This window comes from Mya arenaria, chromosome 4 (genome assembly GCF_026914265.1).
Source record: "Mya arenaria isolate MELC-2E11 chromosome 4, ASM2691426v1".
Lineage (NCBI taxonomy): Eukaryota > Metazoa > Mollusca > Bivalvia > Myida > Myidae > Mya > Mya arenaria.
Window position 1 is genome coordinate 20,202,847 of NC_069125.1, and position 10,534 is coordinate 20,213,380.

Below are 10,534 nucleotides of genomic sequence, written 5' to 3' on the forward strand. Positions count from 1 at the left end.
AATAGAGCATGGGGAAACCAAGTTTAAATAGGACATATAGCAATACACAAACCAAGCAAAATGTCTGTCAAAAAGCCTGTTAAAGATGGATATTATCGAACAGAGCTGAATAAATCGGATTGGGAAGTGCCTAATCGTTACCAGAAGTTGAATTTAATCGGATATGGAGCTTTCGGGCAAGTTTGTTCGGCAATAGACACAGTCACTGAACGAAAAGTGGCCATTAAGAAACTTTCTAGGCCTTTCCAATCTGGTGTTCATGCTAAAAGGACTTACAGAGAATTACGTCTGTTGAAGCACATGCAACATGACAATGTGATAGGTCTTGTGGACTTGTTTACACCTGCTGAAATATTTGAGGAGTTTGACGAATTGTATCTCGTTACTGTTTTGATGGGAGGGGACTTGAACAAGTTGATCAAACAGCATAAACTCAGTGAAGATCACATCCAGTTCTTCATTTATCAAGTACTTCGAGCCTTGAAATATATACATTCCGCTGGAATTATTCACAGGGATTTAAAACCAGGAAATATTGCGGTGAATGAAGATTTAGAGCTAAGAATCTTAGACTTTGGTTTAGCCAGACAGACGGACGATCAGATGACTGGATATGTGGCCACTAGGTGGTACAGGGCGCCGGAAGTGATGCTCAACTGGACTCACTATAATCAGACCATGGATATGTGGTCAGTTGGCTGCATTATGGCCGAAATGTTAATGAGAAAGCCACTGTTTCCTGGAGGGGACCATATAGACCAGTTGACACACATTCTGTCTCTTGTTGGTACTCCAAATGACCAGCTTCTAGACAAGATTGACAGCCAAGATGCAAGAGAATATGTTAAACAATTACCAAAGTGGACGAAGAAAAGCTTCAAGGAAGTTTTTAAAGGAGTGAACCCACAAGCCATTGACCTACTTGAGAGAATGCTTGACCTGGATGGAGACACCCGTATAACAGCCGAGGAAGCTCTAGCTCACCCATACATGAGCAAGTACGCAGACCCCTCAGACGAGCCAACTGCTCCGAAATTTGACGACTCTTTCGAGTCCACAAACTATTCCGTGTTGGAGTTGCGAAAATTGGTGTTTGATGAAGCGATGAGTTTCAAACCAGCTGATTCCGAAAGCATGGAAAACTAGTATAAACGCATGTTAAGGCTGAAAAAGGGTCTATATATGATTACCCTTTAATGGCTATGAACATATTGATAGATATTATGTTAAACATAAACCCCATACTGTACTGGGCTTCTATAGATATAGGATGAGATATGCTAGGTTTGAGAATGTTGCAGCCAAAGTGACACTTTACTCTGCGGTTGTCTATGATATGTAGTAAATACTGTAGTTTCCACTTTTTATTTTATTGTACGTCTATGCATGAACAATTGAGATTGCACCAACCTGAGAATAACATTAATGATTTTAACACCAATAGTAAACTACTAGTATAATTTATTGCTACACTTGTAATAATCTGGTACACTCGTATTGATATTGCCAAATTTTGAATTATATGTACCCTAACCCTATCCTGATTCTAGAATGCAATTACGCAAATAAAATATAAAACCTAAAAAAATCAATATCTAATCCTCTTATTAAAGGAACACGTACAATACAGATTGATGCAACAAATGTTATCATCATGCATTTACTTATATATATATGTTTAACTCGTTGTATTTTATTGATAAAAACAACATATTATGTGTACGAGATAAAACAAATAAAAGCGATAGTTCGAGCCTTTTTAACTAAAGCATTTGTGGCAATGTATGCATGTTATTAATTGATTATAAAGGCTAATCTTTTCATGCGTACACAAATCATATTCTTTTTTAGTTTTGCTGGTTTTCGGCTGGTCTTAGCATATGATTGCCAAGGTGATGCCCGTCGTCCCGTATTAAAGTCGTATATTGCGAAAGAAGTGTGTCGTGGCGAATTTTCACTTATTTGCATTTTCGCCTTCCGTTTCGGAAGGCTAAAGTGCGAAGATACGTCAAGTGGCGGGTAGAAAATGCGCCGCATGATTATTTCGCAGTTTCTTTTCTTGTTGCCTCGCTGATTTGCGAATTTCCGCATTGTCGCCCGCCATTTGATGCATTTTGCTCTTTTGCCGCGAAAAGGCGAGACCACGAGATAGCACTAATCAGCCATCGTAGGTGTACTTTCTGGCAATATTCAACAAACAAACTTCCGCATCAGAGGTAGCTGCTAACGCCACTACCAATACCCCCAAGAAAATGTGACGCACGTGCACACAACAACAAGACGACCCTCGGGCTGAGAATCAGAAGCACGCGTACACTTGAATGCGTTACCATTATGAACGATCCGTTGATTGTATTTTTGCCAAGTTTTGTTTTATCCGTGTTTTTAAAAACATGTTTATAAGAAAAAAATGCCATAAAAAAAGTCGAACTTTAAAATCATTGTGACCATGCACCCGAAAACTAGAATATTTTTAACAGTAATAATACTTTCGTTTTTGGGTCTGTCCGCGAGTCCAGTAGGTCTGCTATTATGGTGGTAGGAGATTCAAACAAAGAACATCATGGGAGGGTCTGTCCGCGAGTCCAGTGGGTCTGCTATTATGGTGGTAGGAGATTCAAACAAAGAACTTCATGGGAGGGTCTGTCGTGCATAACAATAGTGTTGCCAGCTCAAAGGTCAAGGTCAGACACGCAGTTCAACTCTCGAGTTCATAGAATCCCTAGCGGATTAAGGGGACGGGCCTACAAAATTAGATAGTCCACGTCTTATTATAAAAGCTAATATAGTGAAGGTGAAAGAAAAAAGTTAAAATCATCATTATTTGTTTCAACAAATTGATAAGTACTCAAAAATTGTAATAAAACCCCATACAAAACCTCTTTAGCATTAAGTTACTGGATTATTTGAATCATAAAAGCTCATTATTGTGGACGATTTGTAAGATCATGCAGGTCAAATCAGATAAACCTATTTTGCATATCCGTACGCTGTCTTTACATATCTACAAAGACAGTACATCATTTATCTCAAGGACAAGTCTTTATCGACATAATTATGAAAACTTATGCCTTAGGCTGTGCACGAATAGCCGTGTTTGCAGAAGTTCATAACTTTTGAAAACAATGAACGGACTCAGTTATTCCCGGTGTTCGAGTGACGGATCTTTTGACTATACAACTGTTAAAGATATTTTAGAAAAATGGTCTACAGTTCAGCCTGAGAAAGAAGCATTTGTTGGATATGACGTCGACGGCAACCGGACGTCAATAACGTCGCGACGGCTTTACGAAACAAGCGTCGCTTTCTCCAAATTTGTGACGAAAAGTGGACTAACAAAAGGGAAGTGTGTAGTGTTTTGTACGAAAAATTCGATACAGATGCTACAAGCGATGTTTGGCGTTCAAATTGCTGGCGGAATACCGATTTTCACGTCCTGTTCAATGGTTGATGGAAGTGACGTTATCGATCTTGTAGTGGACAGCAATTCTACGTTGCTCGTCATAGACGAAGCTGATGGATTATTATCATCATGTCTTTACGATAAAATAGTGAACTCCACGAGCGGCAACAATATAAAACAAGTGAAAAATCTTATCACAATCGAAAACAGTGTTATGAAGAATACCAGTGCTGAAACGGGTGACACTTTAACAATTGACCTAGCTTTGACTCTATATTCTGGTATAAAACTACCTGAACTGTTCCCTGAAGATATTTCCGTGTACTTCAATACATCTGGTAGCACTGGGAAACCTAAACTAGTTGGCCACACCCACATTTCGTGGCACAACAGCACCCACACCATATGCAACTTAATGGATGTGAAGTCTCGGTCGCGCTATTTCTGTGATCGGCCGTTTGGGTGGAGTGTGGGGTCTCCTAGGATATATTTGGCGTCTGGAGCCACTCGCGTGTTTGCTGATACCGACCTCTTCCTGAAAGGAGGAAATACAGGTTACGCAATATGATATTACGTAAACAATTGGTAGAAAAAAATACATTAACATAAAACAATACCACACCCAGATGATGCCACTATTTATGTGGCTATATTTGATTGCTAAAAGGCCAAATACTTTTCTTGCACGTGGTTGTGCTTAAGTGTTCAAAACAGAATATCTTTGAAAATGGCTGTGCATGTAGTCATACATTACAATCCAGGATTAGTGGCCATTGATTTCTTCTAATTTCTCCGAGCTTGTTTGTGAAGACAGACAGAAAGTTAAAAAAAATATATGTCCGAGACGGTCTCCTGGTTTGAACCCAGCTCTTGTGTCCTTCTTTGAAAGGCCTTGAGAAAATGCCCCTGCCGAGGCTGAAACCAACGGCCTACTTTACTGACACCTTTATCGCAACACCATTTCATCTGATTATTTATGCACACAGATCGTCTGGCGGACATAGTTCGGCGTGAACGCTGCTCTCACGTATACATGCCAGGCTACCTTGTGGCTGATATGGTGGCTCGGCCTGACCTCGCCCCAAACTTCACAACCGTACACAGCATTAAATGTGCAGGGGAAAGGTAGGAGATTGGCTGAATGTCTAAACTATTAGTGTTTAACGTGTTACAAAATTTACAACCAGTATTCATAGACATCCACGATTGGGTGTTTGTATCTGCACACCATGAGCCTTTAAGCCATGGTCCTGACTGAGGAATCATGAAATGTAATATAATCGAACAGAATCACGAAACCATAACAACATGCAAACAGAATTGATAAAATTTTGTCTTTACTGTATCTTAGGATATCCGTGAGGCATCGGGAGCTGTTGGGTCTGTTTTGCCGGAAGTTGGTTATCTGGTACGGCTCCACGGAGGTCGCCGGGGTCGCCGCATTCTCTAGTCCGCAGCCGGAACTGTATTTACCGGGCATCATTGGCACACCGCTTCCTGGTATGTTGTAATGTATTTAAAGTGACACTCTTATTCAAAATCAATACATACACATTTAAAACAAACATAGATTTTGAGTGATAAACCTTAAACGTCTTACTAAGTAATGCATTTATCGAAAATTTTAATTTCTGAAAATAAGATTTTAACCGTGTATTTTATAGCTAAAAACTCAAAAATACTAAATGATTGGTGAGCGCTAAAAAATTACTGTGATCTACTATCGTCTTAAAAGGTAGAAATACCGTGTTTTCTGCACCTTTCTTTAAAAAAACCCCACAGTATCCTTTATAAAAACCATTGTCATTCTTTTTGGTATATTAAAACAATTGCATAAATTGTGTAACCTTATTTAGGAGTAAGAGTGCAGCTTTAAGTTGTCACAAGCCGTGACACTCGGGCGTCTACTAGTAAATGTATCTTATCGTAGATTCAACTTTCGAAGGCCGGTGCAAAGTTTAAATAATTGAAATTGTGGTGCCATTCGGATATGACGTCAAAAAGGTGGCTGATTGCTGCCCTTTTTTGCATTTTCGCAGCGAAAGAGAGAAATTCGACAAAACAAACATGCGCCAATAGTCGGGCAATCGTTGCACAGCCATCTGCCAAAATTTCGCATTTTGCCCCGCCTATTGGCGCATTGTCTAACTTTTGCCCCGCCTATTGGCGCATTGTCTTACTTTCGCCCCGCCTATTGGCGCAATGTCTAACTTTCGCCCCACGTATTAGCGCATTGTCTAACTTTTGCCCCGCCTATTGGCGCATTGTCTAACTTTCGCCCCGCATATTAGCGCATTGTCTAACTTTCGCCCCGCCTATTGGCGCATTGTCTAACTTTTGCCCCGCCTATTGGCGCATTGTCCAACTTTTGCCCCGCCTATTGGCGCATTGTCTAACTTTCGCCCCGTATATTAGCGCATTGTCTAACTTTCGGCCCGCCTATTGGCGCATTGTCTAACTTTTGCCCCGCCTATTGGCGCATTGTCCAACTTTTGCCCCGCCTATTGGCGCATTGTCTAACTTTCGCCCCGCATATTAGCGCATTGTCTAACTTTCGCCCCGCCTATTGGCGCATTGTCTAACTTTTGCCCCGCCTATTGGCGCATTGTCTAACTTTTGCCCCGCCTATTGGCGCATTGTCTAACTTTCGCCCCGTATATTAGCGCATTGTCTAACTTTCGGCCCGCCTATTGGCGTATTGTCTAACTTTTGCCCCGCCTATTGGCGCATTGTCTAACTTTTGCCCCGCCTATTGGCGCATTGTCTAACTTTCGCCCCGCCTATTGGCGCATTGTCTAACTTTTGCCCCGCCTATTGGCGCATTGTCTATTTTTCGCCCCGCATATTAGCGCATTGTCTAACTTTCGCCCCGCATATTAGCGCATTATCTAACTTTTGCCGCGCCTATTGGCGCATTGTCTAACTTTTGCCCCGCCTATTGGCGCATTGTCTAACTTTACCCCGCCACTTTGCATATTGATGCATTTTGAATCCGGTAGTTGTGGACTATCGAAAATGCGAAGACACGGAGTGACAAATATCAGCAAGCATACGTAAATGCTGTTGCCAAATACAACTGAAGTAATATAGTTTAAATGCCTATTGCTGAGCGTTTTATAGGATGTTCAATATGCGTCTTTTCATCTATTTCATTTCAGGATTCGAAATAAAGCTGGTTGACGGTGGCGGAAACGTGATACATCAAGGACAGACCGGTGAGCTATGTGTTCGTAGTGTCCACAGGTTTGTCGAGTACCGCTGTATGCCCGAGAAATTTTCACAAGCTGTTGACCCTGCTAACTGGTGCCACACTGGCGATATGTGTCATATGAACGCGGACGGGAACTTTATAATGGAGGGCCGCAAAAGTGACGTCATGTCCATAGGAACCGTCAAGGTGTTTCCTTACGAGATAGAGAAGGTATTTTTAGCGTGTACTGGTGCAGCGGAAGTTGCCGTCGTTCCTGTACCGGATATCCGGTTGTATGAATGCGCATGCGCGTGTGTCATTCCGAAGCAGGGTACCAATATGACCGTCAACGATGTCTTTGAGTTTTGTGACGGTGCGTGGAAGCCTGACGCCATTATGAAGCCGCGACATGTTATTCTGTTTAATCAGTTCCCTAACAACGATTCGGGGAAAACGGATAGGAAACTTCTGGCGCAAGAAGCGCGCAAACAACTGGGACTGGAGTAGAAGAAGTACAAAGTGTACATATAAATTAATATTTGAATACTCAGAATGATTTGAATACTTTGTTAGTTCTTATTTGTTATGTTCATGTGTACATGATAAAAGAACACATATCTGCCTCATTGATATAGCCGCATATGTGTTTTAGGATGCCGTTGAATTTGGATTGACATATTGTCATGAACTTTTGAAAGAAGCAAGCTTATGTGAAGATGTACCTCAGGATTCGATTTGGAGTATGTAGGGCCATGGTCAAGGTCACAGTTACTATAAATAAGGGAAAGGTTTCGCTCAGTAACTTTAGTTTATAATAGAAATTATGAAAATGGAGCGAAGGCGAAAGTTAAACCGCTCAGGCGTTTATTTCATGAAATGAGTCGCGGCTTTTTTGAATATGGTATTAAAGCAAATACTGGGATGACCTCGTAGTTTTTATTCATAATGATCAAGATTGAATATTTTGGAACTGAATTTGCTTGATTGCCGGTTGTATATATTATAAAGAGCATATTAAAGGAAGAAACGTAAATGCGATTTGTATTTGAATATTGTTACAGAAATATTTTAACTGTGCACTGACTAGCTGTCAATGCGATTTGATAGCTGATAAAACATATATTTCCAATTCGGCTTCATTACGTAAGCTTCTACTGCCTGCCTACGACTGTGACCCTTATGTGCCAATCATAGTTACTTCACGCATGCGCAGACCGGGGTAGAGCTATGTATGTAAAATGGACAAAATGCTCTCTACGAAAATAAATGTTTGTTTTCACCGTCAAATCTGCTCTACATGCTATGAATATGGAGCTACAGTAAATGGGGTAAATCTTCGAATGTCATTGGCTCAGGAATATGTGCGGACACCAAAGCATATTGAAGAATATTTTCACAGATCTTTAGATATAACAATAAAACGGTCATCAACTGAAAGACATGTTCAAAGATATGAACATCTAAATAAATATGACATGCAACTCAACATATAAGGTCTTGCTGTTCCTCTTCCTAACCCTTATTGAGTGAAATCTGACACCATGAAGGCTTGATAAGTATTTTCTGGACATTTTCATTTTGGTGTCTAATGGCGACATTCTCTGAGAATTGACCAAGCTGAAATGTACCAAAAATGCAATCAATAGTCTTTGTTTTCTTCCATTCTGACAACTACATGTATAGAGATGAACAATTGCATTATAGTAATGAAACTATATAAGTAAACATGCAATTAAACATAGTGAAACTGGCAAACAAATCATCAAAAGTAAACGTGAGTGATATCATAACCTGCAGATTTATAGGTTAGAGTGAGTGAGGGCGCGGGGTAAGATTGACCCTTTTCCAGAGAAAAGGCCGAACACCCACATCGGGTTTGAAATTCATTTATCATAGTTTAATCAAAGCGCTTAAAGCGTTGAATGGCTTTCGGCCTGCAACATTTTGTGAGTATAGTCATGTAATTATAAACATATGTATTAACATAAACATCTAATTTAAAGATAGTATATGCTCGTGCATAATTTCCTTCACAAAAACTTTTATGTTTAATGTTGATTCTCAATAAAATCAAGAAGTATAAGTCACTTGAAATGTGGAATACGTCAAATAGTTACTTATAAGGTATGGAGTAATACTCAAAATCATATAAAACCTTATCTGGAGCTTTTGTTTCATAAACAATGCACTGACACGGATAAAGCAGTAAGGAATTCTTAGTCAAATCTACTCTACACTTCAAACTTGACTTGAGGCGTATTTAATTTACTAACTAGGGTATGCAGGCTTAACCAAATGCATCCCAACAAAATGCATTGGACATATTAATTAGGTTTATGTTTAAGACTTCTTTCTACAACGCCAAATACCTCAGGGTCGAATCACCCACATACTATTTCTTCCCTGTATGCTTTATGTACATGTATCTGAATATTGCCCTAAACATATGTCACTCGTGGACAGAATGAAAAGTTTATATCAGTTGTGTTTTTAAATATGCATATGCATTATGCTACATGCTCAAGATATCGGACTGAACTTACTGAGACAAACTAAGAACTATTCACATACTTTCCGTTTCATTCGGCATTTATACATGACTATGACAAAAATTGTAGCAGGTCGATAGCCTGACAACGCTTTACGCGGTTTGATTTGAATTGTAAAAGTGTATTATATTCATTTAGTAAATGGTTAAAAGGTTGTTAGTATGTACTTACACAAGAGAATGGTTTTATGCGACAAACATTTTACAAACACAATTAAAAACTAACAATCTCAATAAAAATGTCAAGTAAAAGCCGATTTAAGCAATTACAAAGGAAGAAATTATACTTATGAAGAAACTGATTGTAGGATAAAATGAAGTATCATAATTTAATTTAAAACATTATGGTTTGATATCTTACGCCTAATTAGCATTTTATAGCATCATAATACGATCCATATTTTTCCGTCTTTTAACGACTTCTCAGAGGTTATTTCCGGGGAATAACCATATCCGAATGTCATGACCCACAATCTATTCTTAACTACAATGTACATGTAGATATTATCGGTTTCCGGCCGAAGCAAAATCTAAACACACGTAAATAATGCATGAATTTATTGGATTCAGTACGCGTTCATTTTGCTACTATTTGCGGATTCTGCTTTTCTTTATTGTGGTCTGTAATTCGCCGATATCAAAATATATATCAATTGCGTTATATTACGCATAACGCATCTTTTTTCAAACTATATTAACCGCATAACATAGACCGAAGACTCCTTACAGCGCTATTTATAACAAGCTAATAAGTATGCAGATCGCAGTCCGTAGCACTTAGAGCAGATTGCTTACTAGGTATTTTCGATGTAAATGTTATTGTAAATTAGGTCGGTGACCACCGCAGTTCTAACCGCGCTAGGGTTGATACGCCCGTGCGCGCATTAATTCGCTAAAAGTTAAAAATGTTATGTCGATCTGCCGATGCGATTTCCGAGATACGGTTATAAAAGTCTGCAGGCATAGCGGCCTACAGCCTAAAAACCAAAGTTGCACAAAAACTTTGACCAAGGCCCACAATTTGTATTTAGGAAACTGTGGAGTGTGATAGCCGTAGACAACTGTGTGAAGTATTCATTCAATTGAATGAAGGGTATAGAAGGTAATAGTGAAACCCCAACTTGCACTAAATCTTTAACCGGACATAATGTGCCCTAAAACTTTAACCTAAGTTTCAGGGTCAATCAGGGGCCATAATTTGTATTTAGGATGAACAGATGTCATGTTACCTAATTGTAAGATGATCGTCAATAATTGCGTGAATTATTAAGTCAATTGATTGAAGGGTATAGAAGTTATTTGTGACGTGAATCCAAACTTGCAGTAAAACACAGTGTGGCCTAAAACTTTAACCTAATTAAGTTCCTAAGTCAATCAGAGGTCATAATTTGCA

At 39.4% G+C, this 10,534-nt stretch overlaps 2 protein-coding genes across 2 annotated transcripts; both read left to right on the top strand.

Moving 5' to 3' along the window:
• LOC128231375 (mitogen-activated protein kinase 14-like) lies at positions 1 to 1,753 on the top strand. Its single transcript, XM_052944128.1, has one exon. It carries the CDS (start codon positions 61 to 63, stop codon positions 1,144 to 1,146), a length of 1,086 nt encoding a protein of 361 aa, XP_052800088.1. The 5' UTR covers positions 1 to 60; the 3' UTR covers positions 1,147 to 1,753.
• Positions 1,754 to 2,514: 761 nt separating this feature from the next.
• On the top strand, positions 2,515 to 7,827 carry LOC128232637 (3-[(3aS,4S,7aS)-7a-methyl-1,5-dioxo-octahydro-1H-inden-4-yl]propanoyl:CoA ligase-like). The gene is made up of 4 exons (XM_052946308.1): positions 2,515 to 3,957; positions 4,390 to 4,528; positions 4,755 to 4,903; positions 6,562 to 7,827. Exons 1-4 carry the CDS (start codon positions 3,126 to 3,128, stop codon positions 7,098 to 7,100), a joined length of 1,659 nt encoding a protein of 552 aa, XP_052802268.1. The 5' UTR covers positions 2,515 to 3,125; the 3' UTR covers positions 7,101 to 7,827.
• The last annotated feature ends 2,707 nt before the right edge of the window (positions 7,828 to 10,534 follow it).

Excerpts from the sequence above, each read along its gene's own strand:
- LOC128231375 (XM_052944128.1), top strand. The coding sequence starts at position 61 with ATGTCTGTCAAAAAGCCTGTTAAAGATGGATATTATCGAACAGAGCTG.
- LOC128232637 (XM_052946308.1), top strand. The coding sequence starts at position 3,126 with ATGAACGGACTCAGTTATTCCCGGTGTTCGAGTGACGGATCTTTTGAC. Across the intron at positions 4,529-4,754 it reads ATTAAATGTGCAGGGGAAAG|GATATCCGTGAGGCATCGGG; the intron begins GTAGGAGATTGG and ends ACTGTATCTTAG. Across the intron at positions 4,904-6,561 it reads CATTGGCACACCGCTTCCTG|GATTCGAAATAAAGCTGGTT; the intron begins GTATGTTGTAAT and ends ATTTCATTTCAG.